This window comes from Anas acuta, chromosome 5, assembly GCF_963932015.1.
Source record: "Anas acuta chromosome 5, bAnaAcu1.1, whole genome shotgun sequence".
Classification (NCBI taxonomy): Eukaryota; Metazoa; Chordata; class Aves; order Anseriformes; family Anatidae; genus Anas; species Anas acuta.
Genome location: NC_088983.1, coordinates 30,105,982 through 30,124,474, shown reverse-complemented (window position 1 = coordinate 30,124,474; position 18,493 = coordinate 30,105,982). Strand labels below are relative to the sequence as shown.

The 18,493-nt window shown below is 68.2% G+C and overlaps 6 protein-coding genes across 8 annotated transcripts; 2 read left to right on the top strand and 4 right to left on the bottom strand.

Moving 5' to 3' along the window:
• Window positions 1-76: 76 nt before the first annotated feature.
• On the bottom strand, window positions 77-2,124 carry SAXO4 (stabilizer of axonemal microtubules 4). Its single transcript, XM_068685542.1, has 8 exons — window positions 1,740-2,124; window positions 1,547-1,655; window positions 1,270-1,463; window positions 1,013-1,113; window positions 894-944; window positions 740-820; window positions 571-672; window positions 77-486 (listed from the first exon to the last, which is right to left on the bottom strand). The coding sequence occupies exons 1-8, from the start codon at window positions 1,897-1,899 to the stop codon at window positions 199-201; spliced, it is 1,086 nt and encodes a 361-aa protein (XP_068541643.1). The 5' UTR covers window positions 1,900-2,124; the 3' UTR covers window positions 77-198.
• Window positions 2,125-2,278: 154 nt separating this feature from the next.
• SDHAF2 (succinate dehydrogenase complex assembly factor 2) lies at window positions 2,279-4,278 on the bottom strand. Its single transcript, XM_068685582.1, has 4 exons — window positions 4,144-4,278; window positions 3,331-3,560; window positions 2,699-2,808; window positions 2,279-2,567 (listed from the first exon to the last, which is right to left on the bottom strand). The coding sequence occupies exons 1-4, from the start codon at window positions 4,156-4,158 to the stop codon at window positions 2,437-2,439; spliced, it is 486 nt and encodes a 161-aa protein (XP_068541683.1). The 5' UTR covers window positions 4,159-4,278; the 3' UTR covers window positions 2,279-2,436.
• Window positions 4,245-11,344, top strand: CPSF7 (cleavage and polyadenylation specific factor 7). The gene is made up of 10 exons (XM_068685530.1): window positions 4,245-4,323; window positions 4,614-4,744; window positions 6,579-6,797; window positions 7,013-7,116; window positions 7,393-7,538; window positions 8,801-9,209; window positions 9,303-9,421; window positions 9,510-9,678; window positions 9,786-9,959; window positions 10,064-11,344. The coding sequence occupies exons 2-9, from the start codon at window positions 4,691-4,693 to the stop codon at window positions 9,952-9,954; spliced, it is 1,389 nt and encodes a 462-aa protein (XP_068541631.1). The 5' UTR covers window positions 4,245-4,323; window positions 4,614-4,690; the 3' UTR covers window positions 9,955-9,959; window positions 10,064-11,344.
• A 277-nt stretch (window positions 11,345-11,621) lies between these two features.
• TMEM216 (transmembrane protein 216) lies at window positions 11,622-12,914 on the bottom strand. Of its 2 annotated transcripts, none has more exons than XM_068685579.1 (5): window positions 12,732-12,914; window positions 12,533-12,605; window positions 12,334-12,426; window positions 12,010-12,211; window positions 11,622-11,937 (listed from the first exon to the last, which is right to left on the bottom strand). In XM_068685579.1, the coding sequence occupies exons 1-5, from the start codon at window positions 12,897-12,899 to the stop codon at window positions 11,922-11,924; spliced, it is 552 nt and encodes a 183-aa protein (XP_068541680.1). In that variant the 5' UTR covers window positions 12,900-12,914; the 3' UTR covers window positions 11,622-11,921. The 2 variants fall into 2 exon arrangements, with proteins under 2 accessions (XP_068541680.1, XP_068541681.1); XM_068685580.1 differs by having other exon boundaries at window positions 12,533-12,634; window positions 12,732-12,875.
• Window positions 12,915-13,042: 128 nt separating this feature from the next.
• TMEM138 (transmembrane protein 138) lies at window positions 13,043-15,600 on the bottom strand. The gene is made up of 5 exons (XM_068685581.1): window positions 15,453-15,600; window positions 14,641-14,889; window positions 14,381-14,552; window positions 13,550-13,625; window positions 13,043-13,409 (listed from the first exon to the last, which is right to left on the bottom strand). Exons 2-5 carry the CDS (start codon window positions 14,766-14,768, stop codon window positions 13,297-13,299), a joined length of 489 nt encoding a protein of 162 aa, XP_068541682.1. The 5' UTR covers window positions 14,769-14,889; window positions 15,453-15,600; the 3' UTR covers window positions 13,043-13,296.
• CYB561A3 (cytochrome b561 family member A3) lies at window positions 15,508-18,233 on the top strand. Of its 2 annotated transcripts, none has more exons than XM_068685570.1 (6): window positions 15,508-15,652; window positions 15,964-16,172; window positions 16,435-16,643; window positions 16,727-16,881; window positions 17,377-17,539; window positions 17,697-18,233. In XM_068685570.1, the coding sequence occupies exons 1-6, from the start codon at window positions 15,564-15,566 to the stop codon at window positions 17,718-17,720; spliced, it is 849 nt and encodes a 282-aa protein (XP_068541671.1). In that variant the 5' UTR covers window positions 15,508-15,563; the 3' UTR covers window positions 17,721-18,233. The 2 variants fall into 2 exon arrangements, with proteins under 2 accessions (XP_068541671.1, XP_068541672.1); XM_068685571.1 differs by having other exon boundaries at window positions 15,591-15,716.
• Window positions 18,234-18,493: the final 260 nt, after the last annotated feature.

Sequence of the window (18,493 nt, the reverse complement as noted above, 5' to 3'; positions counted from 1 at the left end):
GACCACGCCCCCTCCACTCTCAGGCCACGCCCCTCAGCTGTGACCACGCCCCCTTTAACCCGGGACCACGCCCTCTTCGCGTAAACCACGCCCCCTCTGTGCTCAAACCACGCCCCCTCCCCCTTTGACCACGCCCCCCGGTGTCGAAGCCACGCCCCCTCGGTCCCCTCTCCTTTAATGCCCCTCCCCAGCCTTTTTTTACGGGGTGGGGGCCGTGAGCCCGGTGCCGCCGCCGCCCCCCAGCGCCGTGCGCAGGTTGTTGGTGCCGAAGCCGCTGTGCCGCGGGGCCTGGACACCCCCCCAGGGCCGCGCCGTGCGGCTGGGCCCGGGCGGTGCTGTGAAACCGAGGGGCGAGGGGTCAGGGCTGGGCCCCCCCGCCCCATATCCGCGCCCCCCATCCCGGCTGCACTCACCCGGTGCTGGGGGGCACGGGGTCCATGGGGGGGTCGCCGCCCAGCCGTTGTTGGTGATGAACCCCGACGGCTCCTATGGGGGGAATGAGGGGTGGGCGCCCAGCCCCGTGGTGCTGGGGGTACTGGGGGTACTGGGGAGGTCGGGGTGCGCACCCACCATCCTGCCAGTGCTCTGCTGGCCCCGCAAACGGGCCTGGGCTGGGCGGGGGGCCTGCAGCCCCCGGGAGACGAGCAGCACCGGGGGGCAGCGGGGCGAGACCTGTGTGGGGACAGCGGGTGAGGCTGGGGGGGGGACATGGGACGGGGACGGGACGGGAGCCACTCACCGGCACGCTCAGGGGGGTCTCCCGGCTGAAGCCGCTGCCTCTGTCGGAGCCCTGCGCCAGCACCGGGAGCGCCCTGCCGCCCTGTTTGGGATGGGGAGGGATGGGATGTGGGGGTCCCCAATTGGGGGTCACCTCGCCGCCCCGTCCCTCTTACCGTGCCGCTATGGGGGGGCAGGTAGTGCGTGGTGGTGGTGCTGGCCCCGAGCTGCGGGAGAGAAACGCGTGTCGGGTGTTGGAGGGGGAAGAGGGGAGCCGAGGGGGCTGGGGGCTCACGGGCTGGCCCAGTGCTGCCGGCAGAATGACGCCGCTCAATGGGGTGGCCCTGGTGAAGCCCGTCTCCTCCTTGGCACCGATGGTCGTCCTCTGCAGGACGTCTGCAGGGTGGGAAATAGGGTGGGGGGGCTCAGCCCTGCTGCCCCAGAGCTCGCACAGCCTAGGGCATCCCCCTGCTTTTTAGGGTTGTGCAGGGCAGCGGGCTTCTGGGATCCCCAAATCTTCCCGGGCTTGGACCTGTCCCCCCAAAACCGTACCTGACAGGGCAGGATCAGCACCGTGCTCCCCGGAGGCGGGCGGGGGGCTCACCGCCCCGGCACGGAGGTGAGGAAGGGGCTGCTCGTGGCCGTAGCCGCTGCCCGGCTGGTGGACGTGCCGCGGCAGCAGGCTCCGGCCATCGGGGAGCAGGAGGGGCTGGAAGTGCTCGGCCGTGGTGGTGTCCCAGAAGGGGCTGCGGCGAGAGTTCAGGACAGCTGTGAGCAGTGGGGCCCCCAAAAAATTCCCCTGTCCCCACCCCAAAGGGGGGGCACGCACCCCCCTGCCACGCTGCGCGGGCGGATGAGGCTGGCGGCATCGGAGCGGGTGTTGGAGACGAAGCCGGCGCCCACGTGGTGGCCGAGGAAGGGACGGAAACCGGGGTGGCCTGGGTGACACAGGGGGGCTCAGCCAGGCTGGTGAGCCCCCTACAGCTCTTGGGGGGGGGAATAGGGCTGCCCCACACCCCTACCGTAAGCCACGGCATAGGTGGTGGCGTAGAAATCCATCAGGTCCCCGCTGTCCCCTGCGCGTGGCTTCGCGCTGAAGGGGCCCAGCCCCAGGGCAGGCGAGCCCCAGGGCAGGGAGCGCAGCTTGGCGCGGGGACAGACAAACGGACGGGTGGACGGCATGCTGCTGGGGTGCCCGCTGTCCCCGCGGTGCCACCACAGGGACCCAGTGGCTGCAGGACGTCGCTGCGGAAGCCGGGAGCACCGTGCTGTCTCCAGGTAACCGGCACGGTGACACGCGGTGACCGCGGCCACACAGGGACTGTCACCACTGCCTGGGGACACCGGCCCGGCTGGGACACCCTGCGGAGGGTGCTGGGGACCAGCTGTGGTGGCACTGCGGGCTCCCAGGGTCAGGCTGAGGAGCACCAGGGGTGGCTGAGGGCCCACAGGACACCCCCTGGCACGCAGCGGAGCGAGGACCCCACGGCTGCCACCTCCACCCCAGAGCAGAGCCCGGCGTGCAGCAGGAGGGGCAGCCAGGCAAGGCGAGCGGCAGGGCTAGCAGCCACAGCTTTATTCATCAAGCCCTGAGAGTCCGCGGGAGCCGCTGCCAGAGGAGGAGGAGAGCAGGGAGGGCGGCAGCGCTGGTGTTTCTGCAGGGCCCCCGCTGCCCCTCCTCTGCTCCAGAGGGCGGGGAGGGGGAACGACAGCCACCCGTCAGCGTGGGGGCTCGAAGAGGTACTCCAGGTCCGGCTGCCGCAGCCTCTGCTCCTTCTTCTTGTTCTTGGCAAACTCCCTCAGCATGGCCATCACCTCGTTCTCAAACACGGCTGGCGTGGGCTTCGCTTCTGCAGCAAAAATGAGAAGAGTGGAAAAATAAGAAGAGTAAAAATAAGGAGAGTGGCCCCACGCAGCCCCAGGGCGCCCAGCACACCAAGCCTGCAGCCCGGTGTGGTGCCACCTCGGTGGCCACACGTACCTGTGGCCCAGTAATAAATGTCCCAGTCGTTGCTGGGCTCGTTGATGAGCCGGTCGTAGAGGTTCAGCTGCCGTTCGCTCATGCGGTTCAGGTTCTCCTTTGCAAAGAGGCTGGAAGGGGGAGGCACGAGGATGAGTGCGGGGCGTGGAGGAAGAGCAGGGCTGGCACGGCGGCTGCTGCCTGGCTCTCTACGTGACACCAGAGGGCTGGGAGGAGCTGCTGTGCGCTGCCTCCTGCCCTCCACCTCGGGTTAAGCTTTGTTACCTACCACAGGGGAAGCCCAGGAGGCCCCAAAAATCCTCCCCAAGGGTTTTGGCCTCAGCCACCAGCTAGGAGCTTCCTCCAGACCTCTCACGTGCTGCCTCTGGCACCGTCCTGCCAGCAGCTGCACCGACCAAGCGGTGATTTATCCGACAGCTCGGTGCAGCTCCTCAGATACTTGCCAGCTCCCCCCCAAGCAACACAACATCTCCTCAGGGGTTGGGATCTGACCGAGCCCTGCCCCATCAAGCTGATTCCTGCAACGCCCAGAGCTTTTCCTTGCTAATTAGGGGATGTAGCAGTGAGCTGAGTTGCGTGGCAGCTACGCTCGCCTCCTGAGCGCCGGGGGGGCCGGGCAGCCCGTGCCTCACCTGAGCAGGATGCAGTTCTCCAGCATGCCCCTCTTCCTGCTCTCGTACAGCAGCCGGGCCCTCTTGGTGGGCAGCGGCTCGTCGGGGCGCTCCTGCCAGGGGGGCAGGGGGATCTCCAGCACGTCCTTCCCCGAGTCGCTCGGCGAGTCCCCGCGGTAGCCACGCTGGGCACACAGCAGCAGGGGCCGGCGCAGGGCCCACGGGGGCAGCGAGCAGAGCTGCGAGAGGGGCTGGGGCAGCAGCGGGGGCGTCAGGCACCAACCTTAACACAGCCCCAGGCTACACCCCCCCTACACCAACCCCACCGCCCCTAATCCCCACGCACCCACCCCCCTGGACTCCAATTCCCCACCCACAGCACCCCGTTCCCCCTCCCAAGCCCTGCCGCCCCTAATCCTCACCCCACCCCAAGCCAGGCCCCAATCCCACACCCCACATGCGACCCCCCCCAGGCCCCAATCCCCCCCACACCTCCCCATTCCCCCCGCAGCCCCCATTACCCCTAACCCCCCCACCCCCCCCACGAGTCCCCCAGCCCCCCATTCCCCCCCCCAGCCCCCAATCCCCACACCTTGCCCCTTTTACCCCCCCAGCCCCAATCCCTCACCCCACATGCGCCCCCCCCAACCCCCCTCAAGGCCCCAATGCCCCAATCCCCGTCCCCCCACAGCCCCCAATTCCCCCCCCCGCCCCCATAACTCCCCCCCTACATCCCCCAGCCCCCAATTCCCCCCCCCAGCCCCCCATTCCCCTCCCCCAGCCCCCAATTCCCCCCAATCCCCCCCAATCTCCCCCACTCCCCTCCCCTCTCACCCTGCCCGCCGCCATGACACCTCCACCGCCCCCTCCCCCCTCCCTCCCCCAGGGAGCCGCTCTACCCCCGCGGCCCCTCCCGTCTCTATGGTCAGCCCGGGGCGGCGGCCGGAAGGGGCGGGGCTGGGCGGGCGGAGGCCGGAAGGGGCGGGGCGAGGCGCGGCGGCGCTGGCGGTGGCGGTGAGCGCGGGGCCTGCGGGCGGCACCGGGAGGGGCGGGGGGGGGGGGGGAGGAGGGGCCGCGACCCCTCCCCTTGCACCCGGGACCGGGACCGGGACCGGGGCTGGGGGGGGGCGGAACCGGGACGAGGGGGGCGGCACCGGGCCGGGGGGGGCGGAACCGGGCTGAGGGGGGGCCAGGCCGCGGGGAGGCCGCACCGGGAGGGGATGGGGGGGGTGGGGACACCGGGGGGCACCGGAGGGGATCGGGGGGTCCCGGCAGTGACAGCCGCCCCCCCCCCCGTCCCGCAGTGCCCCCCCTTAGTGTGCTGCTGCTCGTCCCGGTCCCGGTCCCGGTGCCGCCCCGGTCCCGGCCCCCGTCGGGAACTATGTCCGAGGGAGTGGACCTGATCGACATCTACGCCGACGAGGAGTTCAACCAGGTGAGGGGCTCACCGGGGGGGGAGCAGGGCACCAGCCCCCGGTACCCAAACGTTCCCCGGGGAACCCCCCGGCAATGGGAACGGGAACGGGAGAGGCGGGGCGCTGAGCGCGGGAGGTTTGGGGAAGGAGAGCGCCCGCAGGGCCCCGCGCTGCCCGTTGTGCCCGCGGGGAGATCAGCGTGAACCTGGCCGCACGCAGCACAGGAAGGTTCATCCGGAGGGGCTGGGGCACGGGGCACAAAAGGGATTTGACAGAGCCGGCGGCTTCTCGGAGCTGGAAGTGATTAGGGCCGCCTGGCCCCAAGCGCCAGCGAGGGTAAGAGGCTGCTGGAGCACGCCCCGAGTGCCGGGACCACGAGCTGTGTGTTACCTGCTGGGAGCACCGCGGTTCTTCAACAGCAGAGCACCGAAAGCTGAACAGAGCAGGAGGATCCCCAGCAGCTCCCAAGCCGCAGTGTCCCACAGCTGAGGGATTTCTGCCCCGGCTGCCTCTTGTGCGGGACTCGCCAAAAGTCAGGCACCTTTCAGGCAGAAAGTTTGCAGCCTTGGGCCTTGCCGGGGGGGGACAGCAGCGTGGGAGGCAGCCGAAGCAACCAGCTGGGCTGTTTTGAGAAGGAGGATGAAAATACTTGGCCCTGTTGATATTCCTGCAGCCTTTTTATCAGCTCCGCAGCTGAAAGTGCCGGACGCTGGGCGGTTACGCCTTGCCTGAGGAACAGCCGTGGTTGTCAGAGGGTGTCTGTGGGTAAAGGCATGGATTTTGTGTCTCCGCGAGCCCCCGAGGGCTGCGTGCTGAGCAAATTTCCCCAGGGGCACCACGAGCTCCTGCAGTGCCGTGCTGTGGGCTCGCAGCTCTCGGGCTGTCAGCACAGGGGTTTCACCACCTCGCGCTGGTTCCCCCAGCCTTGGATCCGGGCGAGCCATCGGGACGAAGGGATGTAGGAACCACGGCGCTCGCCGTACGCTCCAAATTAAATATAGCACGGAGCAGGAGCGGGAATGGGACGGCGGATGTAGGACACTCGATTTTGTGGCTGAGGAGCTGCTTGGGTGGCTGCTCCGTGCCGCGCAGGGCACAGCGGTGCAAACGCAGCCCCGCAGGAGTTTGGCTGGCCCAAGGGGGAGCAGGAGGAAGCCGCGCTGCCCGCCGGGCGAGGCATTGCTTAGTGAGTTTGGTTTTCTGCCTCTGAACCCGTCCCGGTGTGTATCGCCGAGAGCCCAGCTGCTTCCTGGTGCGAGGAGCAAGCCGAGTCCTGCCCGGGCGCGCAGCTCGCGGCGAGCCAGCCCTTTGCCCACGCGGGGGAAGCGTGTGGGGAAAGAGAAAAGCTCGTGGGCGAAATCAGGAAGGGGAAAGTCAGCCCCGTGCAGCCCCGTGGCTCTGCTCCGGGAGCATCCTTCCCCTCCCCACGTTGTGGCAGGGTCACGCTGAGCATCGCGGCATGGCGCCCGCTGCCCCTCCTCCGTGCCGAGCGGGGAGGCTCAGGGATTTCCGTGCCGGCGGGGAGGAAGCGCAATCCCGGGGGTTTCCACACGCCGAGGGTTTTATTTTTGGCCAGCCCAGGGTGCTGCGCGGTTTCGCGGGGTGGTGGAGAAGCAGAGAGGGGCTGGCTGGGCCCGGGGAAGTTCTGGCTGCGCAGATGAAGCCCTGGAGGAGAACGCGCTGTAGCTTCACTCGTGCTCACCCGGAGGGGGATGAGAGTTGGCTTCTGCTGGGGGGTTTTAGAGGACTTGAGCACATCAGGGCAATCCTATAGAGCCCCGTGCGTGGCCACGGACCCCTTCCCGAGCCACGTTCCCCTCCCCGGGCCTCCCCTCACGGTGTCTCCCCTCGCAGGACTCTGAGTTCAGTAATGCTGACCAGATGGATCTGTACGACGACGTGCTCGCAGCCAGTTCGCAGCCCCCCGAAAGCCGCACCAGCAGCTCGGAGCCACCCCCCGAGATCCGGCAGGAGCCGTCCCCCAAACCTAACAACAAATCCCCTGCCATCCTCTACACCTACAGCGGGCTGCGCAACAAGAGAGCCGCCGTCTACGTGGGCAGCTTCTCCTGGGTGAGTGCTGCGGGGGGTCCTCCAGAAAAGCCCCTGAGGGCTGCGGAGCTGCTGGGAGGTGCTGGGTCTCCTCAGGCCACTCTGACGAGGCGTTCTGAGCTGGGCTTGACCCTAAAGTGCGAACGGGAACGGGGTTTGGAGCCCTGAGAGGCTTGGGATCCCAGCGGGACGGGCTGCGGGGGCTGACGGCAGCCTCTCTGCCCTGCTGCCCGCAGTGGACGACGGACCAGCAGCTGATCCAGACCATCCGCTCGGTCGGCGTCTACGATGTGGTGGAGCTGAAGTTTGCAGAGAACCGGGCCAACGGCCAGTCGAAAGGGTGAGAGCCCAGGGGGAGCACGGAGGAAACGGGCCGGGGAGCCTGGCCCGAGCGGCCGCAGCTTTCCCCAGCGGGCGCAGGGGTGGTGAAATGCAGGCTCCTGGCAGTGCCAGCACCTGGAAAGGGAACCGATGGGGACGTGAGGCTCCAGGCTGGTGTCAGGCGGTGGTGGGTGCTGCAGGGGGGGCAGATTGGGGTTTTGGGGGGTCCTACCCTGCCGGGGGGTGCAGCACTTGGGGCTGGTTCCTGCCCGCTGACCGCTGGGCTTCCCCGCAGGTACGCAGAGGTGGTGGTTGCCTCTGAGAACTCGGTCCACAAGCTGCTGGAGCTCCTGCCCGGCAAAATCCTCAACGGGGACAAGGTGGAGGTGAGGCTGGCCACGCGGCAGAACCTGTCCCAGTTCGAGGCGCAGGCTCGCAAACGTGAGTGGGGCGCGGGCGCGCCGCGGGTAGGGGGGGGGGCACCTCCCGCAGGACCCCGCCGAGCTGTCAGGCCGAGCCCTCGGGGCGGGGGGACGCTGCCAGCAGCCTCTGGGGGTGATGTCCTATTGCTGCCGAGTCCGCTTAGCTCCTGACTCGAGTCTTTATGATCCCCTTTTAGGTGCTCACACACTGCGAAGATCCCTCGTAGCCTCCTCCTCCTCCTTCTCCAAACTGAATGGGCTTAAGCTCTTCAGCCTACCAACATAGCTAAGACCCTCCATAGCTAGTTGTAGCTCTTCTCTGGATCTCCTCCAGAATTTGTCCATCCCTGCGGAGGTAAGGTGCCCATCACTGGACGCAGGATTCCAGCTGGGGCCTGGCCGTGGGCTTCCTACAATGGCAATAGGTGCTCCTTGCCTCACTCCGCAGCGATGTGACACCCCGGCCCCGCGCCGGGGGGCTCTGCGGAGCCGCAGGGACTGACCCGGCAGGAGCACGGACGAGGAGGTCTTGGCCAGCTGTGGCCGTTGTAGATCCGTGACCCCGTTCCATGCGAGGAGAGCCCTTCTTTATGAGCGCTCTGCCCTTCGCCCCCTACTCCCTTCAGCTCCAGCACCGGTTGCTGCTCGGCAGCGCCGTTAGACGGCGTCCCCGCCTGCCCTCGTGGAGCAGAGCGCGTCCCCTTCTGGAGTTTTGTCCTCCCTCGAGAGGCTTTGTGGTGGTCTCAGCAGCTCCCCCAGGGCTCCTGCCCCCTCTTTCCTCTCCTGGCTCATCCTCAAAGCCTCTTCAGACATAGCAAGGGTTCCTGCCCGTCTCTTGTAGGGCAGCCAGGCACTGAGTTTTCCTTCCTCCAGCTGTCAGCGCTTGCGTTCTGTCCCCTGGTGTCCCTCCACGCCCAGGCTGGTTCAAATCCCTTCCCATCAGCAGCTGGCGGGTGCTCTGGGTTGTCTGATAGCTTCTGGGACTTGGGACTTGGCCACCTCTCCCCGTTCCTCGGGGCTTTTCACCTCCGTCCGTGTAACCCGCTTGCTCTGCGACGCCCCATGCGGGCGGCCGGCGCCCCGCTGAGAGCACGGGGCCCTCCTGGAGGCACATGGAAGCGGAGGCTACGCTTGGCTGGCTGCATCCATCTCTCGGCACCTCCAGCTCTGCAGAAACTGGACCTCGGTGGGCGGGCGGGGAGGAGGAGGAGGAGGAGGAGGTCTCCGAGGCGTGCGGGGCCCGCAGTCACAGCTCACGGCCCTTTCCCGTGCCGCTTGCAGGTGTCCCACCACGGGCCCACTCCCGGGACTCCCTGGACTCCGTGGACGGCCGCGCCACGCCGACAGACAACGCGCTGCCGCCCGCCCGCGTGGAGAAGCCCCCCTCCATCCTGCCCTTCTTCAACCGCCCCCCCGCCGCCCTGCCCCTCATGGGGCTGCCCCCGCCGCCCATGCCGCCCCCGCCGCCCCTCTCCTCCGGTTTCGGCGTCCCCCCACCGCCGCCCGGCATCCACTACCAGCACCTCATGCCCCCGCCGCCCCGACTGCCCCCACACCTGGCCGTGCCGCCCCCGGGGGCTGTCCCCCCGGCCCTACACCTCAACCCGGCCTTCTTCCCCCCGCCCAGCGCCGCCCTGGGGCCCCCGCCGGACACCTACGGCAAGGCCATGGCGCCCTACAACCACAGCAGGTGAGCGGAGGGCGAGGGAGAGGGGGCTCGGTGCCAAATAGGGTGGGGGCAGCCGTGCTGACTCCCCCCACCCACGCGTGTGTCTCCACGCAGCCGGGAGCTCGGCCCGCCGCCCCCCGCCGTGAGCGAGGTGGAGTTTGAGGAGATCATGAACAGGAACCGGGCCATCTCCAGCAGCGCCATTTCCAAGGCGGTGTCGGGCGCCAGCGCAGGTAACGGTGACCCCGTCCCCGTCCCCATCCCCCTGCCCCGACCCCGCAGCTCGCCCGCATCCCTCAGCCCCGCTCCGCTCCCGCTCAGGCGACTACAGCGACGCCATCGAGACCCTCCTGACGGCCATCGCCGTCATCAAGCAGTCCCGCGTGGCCAGCGACGAGCGGTGCCGCGTCCTCCTCTCCTCCCTCAAAGACTGCCTGCATGGGATCGAAGCCAAGTCCTACAGCACGGGTGCCAGCAGCAGCTCCTCCAGGTACTGCGCCCGTCCCGGGGTCTCGCTCTCTGTCCCCTCTGCGGGGAGAGACCCGGCTGCATCCCCCTGGGAGGTGACCAAAAAATCTTTTTGTTCTTTTTCCCCAGGAAACGGCACCGGTCCCGGGAGCGCTCTCCCAGCCGGTCCCGCGAGAGCAGCCGGCGGCACCGGGACCTGCTGCACAGCGAGGACCGGCACGAGGACTATTTCCAGGAGCGGAACCGGGAGCACGAGCGGCATCGGGACAGGGACAGAGACAGGGACCGGCACCACTGAGACAGGTGAGCCGCAGCCAGGCGCTGCTGCACCCTCCCGCGGGACTGGAGACGCCTGTGGGGGTCTCCGGAGCAGCGCTGAGCACCCCTCTCCTCCCTGTGCCCTGCAGGAGTTCGGCAGTAAGTGGTTTTTAATGGACTCGGATCTCCTCACCTCGACCAGGACTGTGCCACCGAGGCCGCTCCACCCCCTTACCCTCTCCCCGCCGCCCCCGGCTCTCTCCGGGCACCGAGGAAGGGCCTGGCTGCGCCCCGCCGCCTCCCTCCGACACCTCGTGGCCTTGGGGCCTGAGCCCTCGCCCGCACCCGCCGCCGCTGCTGCTGCTGCTTCCCGGGGAGAGGCTGGAAGCCGGGGAGCCCGGGGCCGCCCCGCTCCGCGGATACTTGGACCCAAAGAGAAATGGTGCTTTTCTACCACGGAGGGAGGTTTGTGAGCCTTTTCCTCTCCGCAGCCCTTTGGGGTATGTCCGGAAGGGGACGGATCCCCCGCAGGCGCGTGCAGCAAGGGGGTTTGGAGGCGTGCGGCTCACGCCCTGTGTCTGTAGGGCCAGAGGAGGCGCGGGGAGTTGTGCCTGGTCCCAGCGGGATCGCTGCCGCCGGGCATCTCTCCCGAAGCAGCAGCTCTGGCCAGCAGGCAGCAGTGGGGCCCCGAGTGGAGCCGGCCTCTCCCGCAGAGCCTTCCTTGTTTTAGAGGAAGCAGAGGAGGCAGGGCGGGCTGCCACCCGCAGCCGGCGGGCCTCGGGGACCGCGCGTTCCCCGCCAGGGGCTGCCCCCTTCCCTGCGGCGTTGCCCTGACCCCCCTTTCCCACCGGGTGGTGGCACCCCGGCTGTGTCACGCGGTCGCAGGCTGGGACAGGGTGGTGGGGACAAGGCCGGGAGGTTTCTGTGCCTGGCGGGGCTGCGCAGAGCTGTGTGCAGCCGCTTCGAGGCCAGGGAGCAGCCCCCAGCCCCACAGGGGTCCCTCCGGCACAGGCTGCGTGCTGGAGGAGCCCAAGGGGGTCGGGGCGGAGACCCAGAGCGATTTCCAGCCCGCAGCGGGGCGGGCTTGCCCTCTGAACTGTGGCCGGACAGGAGAAACCCAGCTCCAGAGGTCTTTTTAGGCTAAAATCACACAAAACAAAAGAGAAAAAAAAAAAAAATCTGTAAAGTACCACGAGGTGCCGGCTTAGCGGGTGAGTGCTGGGGGGAGCATTTGGTGGGAGAGTTCTGTTTTTTTTACTTAACGACACAAATTTTTAGTTTCTTTCCAAATAGTGGGGAAAAGTGCAGAGCAAACCCCTATTAACCACCCGGCGAGGCGCTGCCCCTCCTGCTCGCAGTGACTAGATTTGTTTGTCTTTCTGATAGGTTGGAAATTGTGTAATAAACTTGATGACGTTGTCAGTCTTTTATATGGCGCTGTAGGGAGCTTCTCTCAGGGCTTTTAGGGGATGGACGTGGCGGGGGGAGCGTAGTACGGCCCCTGTGTGGAACGAGGCTGCATGGGAGGGAAGGGCAGCAAGAGCCAAGTGTCCCCACTGTCCTGTGGCACTTCCACAGGGCTCTTTATGACCCCCCGGTGAGATCTGGGCAGTGCTAGCAGGGGGCAGCACAGGCAGTGCTGTGCTAGAAGCTCTTGAGCGCTCCATGCCCAGCCTGCTGCCCTGTGGGACGCCAGATGCCCAGGCACCAGGTAAAAATAAATATTTATTGGAAAATAGTGACTGCTTCTGAGAACACAGTAGAAAAAAATAATTCTCCGTACCTTGAACTGAGCTGCGTGGCACCAGCCCCGGGGGGCCGGGTGGCAGCAGGGCAGGCGCTGCCCGGCACGTCGCTCGCTCGCTCATGCTGCGGGCGAAGCGGAGGGGATCGGGCAGCGGGGAGACCGCTCCTGGAGCTGCCCACGGGTGCCAGCGTGGGCCTGGGAGCCGGGCTGGCTCACTGCTGCCTCGCGTACCTGTGCCTCGGCTGCTCCGGTGCAGGGCCTCAATACGCATCAACGCTGCGAAGGACAGGGGACGTGTGAGCAGAGCAGCCCGCAGCACCGCGGCGCTGCCCTCGCCCCGCGCGGTACCTGGAGAAGGAGAGCAGCGCCAGGAGGCCCAGCAGCAGCTCCGCAGCGTAGAAGAGCAGCAGGATGGCGCTGAGGATGGCCTCCAGGCGCAGGGTGTAGGTCTGCAGCAGCAGGTAGTAGACTGCCATCACGGCCGCCGGCACAGTGAGGGCCAAGCTGACGGCAAGCGGCACCTTCCGCTGGCACAGGTTGCCCTTGGAGCCTGCGGGGAGCACGGTCAGCGGGGCAGGGGCTGCCCCATATCCCCCAAACCCCCCGGGATGGGGCAGCAGCAGGGGGAGTTTGGGGGGAGGGCCATGAGGCAGCCCCTTCCCCAGGACTCACCGAAGAAGATGCGGGTGGCCTCGGTGCCCAGGTAGAGCAGCAGCAGCGCCGCGTCCAGCAGCAGGTTGCTGACGGGGTAGGGCAGCAGCAGCGCTGCGGGCACGGCCGGCTCAGCGCCCCCGCCCCACCACGGGGCGAGGAGGGGGGGGGGGCGAGAGGAGGATGAGGAGGGACTCGGGGGGGGGGGAGGAAGGCTCACCCTTGTAGGCGAAGATGAAGGCCTCGGCCACGAAGTAGGTGGCGCTGTACCAGCCGTTGAGGAACAGCAGCACCTGCAGCGGCACCGAGGAGCGCTGGCGGCCTGAGGGGGAGCCCAGGGGGGGGTCACGGCCCCGCTCCGAGCCCCCCACCCCCCTCGCCACCCCCGGTCCCCGTTCCGGCCCCGCCGCGCTCCTCACCCCTGGGCGCCATCTTGCGTCTCCATGGCAACCGGCGGGGAGCGCGCGCGCCGCTCTGCCCGCGCTCTCTATGGTTCTGGAGGACCGGGGGCGAGGGGCGCGGGTTCGAGGCCCGCGGCTCCCCTGTCCGTGTGTCTGTCCGTGTGTCTGTCCGTGTGTCTGTCCCATACGGGCCACCAGCCCGCTCTGTGACCCCCCCAGCAGCCTGGCCCTGCGTTTCCTGCTCTCCCCACAGCCCCACAGCAGGCAGGGATGCTCCCCGCGGAAGGGGAGAGCAGGAGAGCCCAGGGACGCACAGACAGAGCAGCCTCTGGAAAACGCAGCGAGTTTATTCCTGTACTACCCACAAAAACACCAGAGTCCCACCAGGGGCCGTGACGCAGGGGCAGACCAGGACACACCAGCATCCTGCTGATCCCTGCTGTCTGCATGAGCCGCGCCAGCAGCAGGCCTGGACGCTGGAAGCACAAAGAGCACAGCCCAGGGGCCCGGCCCAGCTCCCCCGGCCTCTGGGATCCGTCCCTCAGGGCGAGGAGTTGCAGAGGGGCAAGCTGGAGCGGCGCCGTCAGCCGCGGAAGTGAGCAAACTCCTTGCGCAGCCAGAGCGAGTCCTGGTAGAAGAGGGGGTCGCCCAGGTGCACCGCCGTCCGCTTGTAGAAGTAGCAGTAGAGCACGGCCGCTGCGGGACGGAGGGAGGGAAGCAGGTGAGGGGAGGCCTTTTGGGGTCACAGCCAGAAGGGCCTGGGGTGCCCACACGGCCTCCAGGAGCCTCCAGCCTCCCTCTCTGCTCCTGCTGCCCCAGCCAACGCGAGCCCTTACCCAGCCGCTGGAAAACAAAAAGCGTCTGCAGGCCCTCGGTCCAGACGAAGCGGCCGGAGTCCCTCCACCGCAGGTTCTGACGGGGACAGGAGGAAGGACACGTGCCTCAGCTTGGGGGCAGCACCTCCGGCTCCCGCGGCCTGGCCGCCGCTGATCCCGGGCCCATGTGATGCTGCTGGCTCCGGGAGCAGCCGCACCCCAAAGGTTAAGCGGCTCAGGGGATTTGGGCAGCGAGCCAGGACCTATTCTGGCCCCGCTCTTCAGATCCCTGTAAATCCCCATCAATCCCCTGCCCGGACAGCGTGGGCAGGACGGCCCCGGGCACTACCCCGACATCCCTGGGGCAGCGGGGTGGGGACAAGCCCTCGCCCCAGCCCTGTGGAATCCCCATTTTGGGGACTGGCAGCTGGGACAGGGAACAGGGGACAGAAGGGGACCCCCGGGGCTTGAAGCCAGCAGGAAGGAGCTGCCCCCAGCCTCCCTGCACAGGCATTTGCTGGGGATTAATCCCAGGTAAACCGGGAGCTGCCGCCACAGCCTTCAGCAGGGATCGCTCCAGCGGGGGCTTCTGTGGCAGCACGCAGCCAGAGCCGCCACGCTTTCCCTGGGGAAAGAGGATTTTGCAGCAGGTCACAGCGCTGAGGGCGGGGGCTGGGATGTGGCAGCTCCCTGCCAGCCCGATCAGGGGGGCAACAGGGATGGGGGCACACCAAAACGCCCCCAGCAGTGGGAAACCGTGCCCTGCCTCTCCTGGGAAAGGGACAGAAGGCAGCAGGGGGTGGTGGCTGCTGCCTGCGTGCCCTTGGGCGAAGCGGGCAGCCCCCAGCCTACCATGACCCAGACGTGGAAGGAAATGCTGAGCGCCAGGTAGGCTGCGGACAGCAGGATGGTCCCCTTGAACTTGTGGAAGAGGAGGTTGACCAGCCCGGCCTGGAAGACGAAGGTGTTGAAGAACATGAGGAAGATGATGATGACGTTGAAGAGAATGGCGATGTCCTGGATGCTGAGGGAGAGGAGAGGCACGGTGAGAGATCGGTGGTGGGGGAGAGCCCAGCCCTTCTGCCCCGCTGCCCTGCCCGGCCGGCACTCACATAAAGAGGATGAGCTGGACAGCAGGGGCTGTGCGGAGCAGCTCCGAGAAGGAGTTGACAAACAGGTCGTAGAACAGCAGCAGAAACTGCAGGAACAGCACCAGGCTGTAATTGCTGGTCTGGAGCATCTTCCTTCCCGGGGGGCTGGAGCCCTCAGCCCCGGCATCCCCAGCGGTGCAGGCAGCTCATGGTGTGGTGCCAGGGGCTCAGCATCGGGGGCTCAGCATCGCCGCTCCCTACAGCTGGCACCTGCGGGGGGAGCAGAGGTTTTGCTTGGTAGGGAGCCCAGCTCCTGAACCCTGCCACCTTCCTCTGCCAGGAAACTCAAAGCGGGATGAAAGCCACAGCGCGTCCTGACGGTTCCCAGGGGCTCTCTTTGGCCGCTCTCTCCCACCCTCCAGGCTCCGACTGCCCCCGATTTCACGGAGCAAACAGGAAAAAAACAACAAAAAACACAGGGGACGAGGAGGACGTGCGAGCCCTGGGGGACCGCGGGCAGATTACTCACACCTCTCCCTGGCAGCGCTGAGCAGGCCAGGCCGTGCCCCAGCAGCGCTCCCCGCCACCTCACCCCGCGGCGCCGGGCAGGGAGGCGCGGGTGAGGCAGGGGCCGGGGGGGCAGGGCCGGGCCCTTCTCTACCAGGGGACCCCCGGGGCTGGGAATCACCCCCCGGACTCGCAGCCCGCCCATCCCCGAGAGGCTCCAGCCCACCCCCGAGCGGCTCCAGCTCCCCCCCGAGCCTCCCCCGGTGCCGTCCCGGCGGTGCCCGGCTCCCCCCGGCTCCCCCCGGCGCCCCCGGCCCAGCGCTCACCCGCGGCCGCCATCTTGCGTCTCCATAGCAACGGCGCGCGCGGGGAGGGGGAACGAAGAGAAGGAGGAAGCGGAAGCGCGGGGGGGGGGGCCGCTCTAGCCGCCGCTCTCTATGGTTCTCCCCGGCTCTCCCCTGCCCGGCGCGGGGGGACCACCGAGTCGGGCGGCTAGAGCGTCCCCCCCCCAACATGGCGGCGCCCAGTGAGGGCGAGGGGGAAGCGGCGGAGGCGGCGGGGGGGGGCCCGGGGCTGCTTCCCCGCGGCCGGTGAGGGGGAGCGGGGACGGGGGGGGGTGGAGGGAGCCTGCAAGTGCGTGAGGGGCTGCGGGGAGCACGGGGGGGGGGCACCCGGGGCTCCCTTACCCCCCCCCCCCACCACCCGGGAGGCGTGTGGCTGGCGGCGGGGCCGCCCCCGGGGTGCGGGTTCCCGTTTGGGGCCGGCTCCTCCCCCCGGTGCCTGCTCGCAGCGGGGAGCCGGGCGGGGAGGCTGACGGAGCTCGAATTTCCCTTCCAGGCTCGGCCGCCCCCCCGGTGCCGCGATGCTGGCCGTGCCCCTGCGGCCTTTCTGCGCCTTCCTGGCCGGCCTGGGCCTCCTCTGCCTGGCCTTCGTGGCCGCCTGGTGCCAGCGCTGGCGCGGGGGCTTCGCCTGGGACGGCAGCGTCCGAATGTTCAACTGGCACCCGGTGCTGATGGTGGCGGGCATGGTGGTGCTCTACGGAGCAGGTGAGTGGCCAGGCGGAAACCCCCTGCTCCCCCCCTGCTCCCCTTTGCACCCCCCGTGCTTCCCCCTGCTCCCCTCTGGTCCCCCCTGCACTCCCCATCCTCCCCCCTCCCTCTCCCTGTTCCCCCCATGCTCCCCCCATGCTCCCCCCTGCACCCCCCATGCTCCCCCCTGGTCCCCTTTGCACCCCCCATGCTCCCCCCTGCTCTCCCCTGTTCCTCTCTGCTCCTCCCCGGCTCCCCCTGACCCCTCTCGCCCCGCCAGCGGCCCTGGTGTACCGCCTGCCCCCCGCCTGGCGCGGCCCCAAGCTCCCCTGGAAGCTCCTGCACGGCGCCCTGGCCCTCACAGCCTTCGGCCTCACGGTGGTGGGGCTGGTGGCCGTCTTCGGCTTCCACAACGCCTCCAAGACGCCCAACATGTACTCGCTGCACAGCTGGCTGGGGCTGGCCACCGTGCTGCTCTTTTCCTGCCAGGTGGGTGCGTGTTCTGTCCCCCCCCCCCCCCGCCCTGCGTCCCAGCCCCCCAAATTTCCCTTCCTCAATCCCTTTCTCCGCAGTGGCTGGCTGGCTTCAGCGCCTTCCTGCTGCCCTACGCGCCCCCCTGGCTCCGTGCCCTCTACAAGCCCGTCCACGTCTTCTTCGGCTCCACCATCCTCATGCTCTCCGTGGCATCCTGCGTGTCGGGCATCAACGAGAAGCTCTTCTTCAGCCTGTGAGTGTTGCAGCGGGGCTCTGCCAGACCAGCCATCGGGAAAGCCCCCGCGGGGCGAGAGGCTGGGGAGCTGGGGCTGTATTTTTATCTCCGCGCTTGCAGTGCTATCAACCGAAACTAGGCATGGGCTTAACTAAGGGAAGTGAAAACTTTCCCCCCAGCCCAGGTGCGTGGTTAACCACCACAGCTCCCTGCTGCAGGGTGGATAAGGAGTTATGTGGGCTGCGGAGAAGGCTGGACGTGATGAGGAAGGCTCTTGGTGGGTCTTAACTCTCCAGATGTCACCTCCAGCCCCGTGCTGCTTTGTATAACGGCCACTGGCGGCTCCTTGCAGCAGCACCCTCAGGGGCCAGGGGGCTGGCATGGCATGGTTAGACGGGACAGGCAGCCACGGGAGCGGTGTTATGGGGCTGCTGGGGTTGTGGGGTTGTTCCTGCTGTAGCAGGTGAAGCTGTGCTGGGGGCACAGAGCCAGCCCTGTGATTCTCCTCCGCAGGAAGAACGGGACAGCGCCGGCGCCCTACAACCGCCTGCCCCCCGAGGCTGTCTTCGCCAACACTCTGGGGCTCCTCATCGTCCTTTTTGGGGTCCTGGTGCTGTGCGCCCTGGCCAAGCCCGACTGGAAGCGCCCCGAGGACGGCTCCACGGACACGCGCCAGGTACCCGCAGCGCTGTGGGGCTGCACATCGGCTCCCAGGGTGGCTTTGAGGAGCCGAGCCGGGGGTCTGCCACCCCCCCGTGGCCCCAACCGGTCCGTCCCCGGGCTGGGCTGGGCAGGGGAGCGCAGGCTCCAGGCTCACCCACGTCTCCCTGCAGCCCCTGCTCGGCACCGAGCGCTGACGCCTCTGAGATCTCCCCCTGCCGTGCCGGGGCTGCCAGCCTGGAGCTCTCCGACCCCGTTGCTCTCCCGCCTGCCCCGACGCCTCGCCTTCTCCGGGCTGCCTGTGCCCAACGCTCTTCTGTCGGTGGGAAGAAACGGGGTCAGCTGCCTCACAGCAGAGACACCGCTGCAGTGGGGACACCTTTTTGCCTGCGTCCTCGTGCCTCTGCCTGCCAGCTCTTGCGGGGTCCAGCTGTCCCCTCGCGCCCGGACCGGGATCTGTGCCAAATCGGCTGCCCCTGAGCCCTGCGGTGCCATCTCGGGCACCTCGTCAGGTCGGAAGCTGCCAGAGGAGCGCCCCGTGACTGGTGGTGCTGGGAGCCAGCACAGCACGAGCTGCCCCAGCCCTGCCTCCTCTGCGGGGTCGGCAGGAGGCCTTGCAGCGTGCCTTACCCCTCGGGGGGATGTGTGTGTGGTGGTGGGACCAGCTCAGCAGCCCTCAGGGACGCTTAATAAAGCGCTGGCTTCCGCAGTACTCTTGCACCTGCGTCCTTTGGGGCGGCCCAACCCAGTCCCCGTGCTCACCCCGTGCTGGGGCCGCTGCGTGGTTCCCCTCACCCTGTGGTGCAGGGCAGGCTCTGCCCCGGTCCCCGAGTTCCTGTTTTGCCCCCTTTCTGGAGTTTCCTCCACACCCCGTGAGCGCAGCCATGTGAGCCTCCTGGTTTCCCCAGCCAGCCACGGGGCAGAGATGAGGGCTCGTGGGTGGCCCAGCAGCTTCCTTCCTCCCCAGCCA

Coding starts and splice junctions, on each gene's coding strand:
- TMEM216 (XM_068685579.1), bottom strand. CDS start 12,899: ATGGGACAGACACACGGACAGACACACGGACAGACACACGGACAGGGG. Junction 12,427..12,532: donor CTTCATCTTCGCCTACAAGG/GTGAGCCTTCCT, acceptor CCGTGCCCGCAG/CGCTGCTGCTGCCCTACCCC. Junction 12,212..12,333: donor GGCCACCCGCATCTTCTTCG/GTGAGTCCTGGG, acceptor TGCTCCCCGCAG/GCTCCAAGGGCAACCTGTGC.
- SAXO4 (XM_068685542.1), bottom strand. CDS start 1,899: ATGCCGTCCACCCGTCCGTTTGTCTGTCCCCGCGCCAAGCTGCGCTCC. Junction 1,114..1,269: donor TGCTGATCCTGCCCTGTCAG/GTACGGTTTTGG, acceptor CCCACCCTGCAG/ACGTCCTGCAGAGGACGACC. Junction 487..570: donor AGCAGAGCACTGGCAGGATG/GTGGGTGCGCAC, acceptor TTCCCCCCATAG/GAGCCGTCGGGGTTCATCAC.
- SDHAF2 (XM_068685582.1), bottom strand. Junction 2,809..3,330: donor GAGAACTGCATCCTGCTCAG/GTGAGGCACGGG, acceptor TCCCCCTTCCAG/CCTCTTTGCAAAGGAGAACC. Junction 2,568..2,698: donor CATTTATTACTGGGCCACAG/GTACGTGTGGCC, acceptor TTTTTGCTGCAG/AAGCGAAGCCCACGCCAGCC.
- CYB561A3 (XM_068685570.1), top strand. CDS start 15,564: ATGGTTCTCCCCGGCTCTCCCCTGCCCGGCGCGGGGGGACCACCGAGT. Junction 16,882..17,376: donor GAGAAGCTCTTCTTCAGCCT/GTGAGTGTTGCA, acceptor TCTCCTCCGCAG/GAAGAACGGGACAGCGCCGG. Junction 17,540..17,696: donor GCTCCACGGACACGCGCCAG/GTACCCGCAGCG, acceptor GTCTCCCTGCAG/CCCCTGCTCGGCACCGAGCG.
- TMEM138 (XM_068685581.1), bottom strand. CDS start 14,768: ATGCTCCAGACCAGCAATTACAGCCTGGTGCTGTTCCTGCAGTTTCTG. Junction 14,553..14,640: donor GTCCAGCTCATCCTCTTTAT/GTGAGTGCCGGC, acceptor CCTCTCCCTCAG/CATCCAGGACATCGCCATTC. Junction 13,410..13,549: donor TTTTGTTTTCCAGCGGCTGG/GTAAGGGCTCGC, acceptor TCCGTCCCGCAG/CGGCCGTGCTCTACTGCTAC.
- CPSF7 (XM_068685530.1), top strand. CDS start 4,691: ATGTCCGAGGGAGTGGACCTGATCGACATCTACGCCGACGAGGAGTTC. Junction 7,117..7,392: donor GCCAACGGCCAGTCGAAAGG/GTGAGAGCCCAG, acceptor GCTTCCCCGCAG/GTACGCAGAGGTGGTGGTTG. Junction 9,679..9,785: donor GCCAGCAGCAGCTCCTCCAG/GTACTGCGCCCG, acceptor CTTTTTCCCCAG/GAAACGGCACCGGTCCCGGG.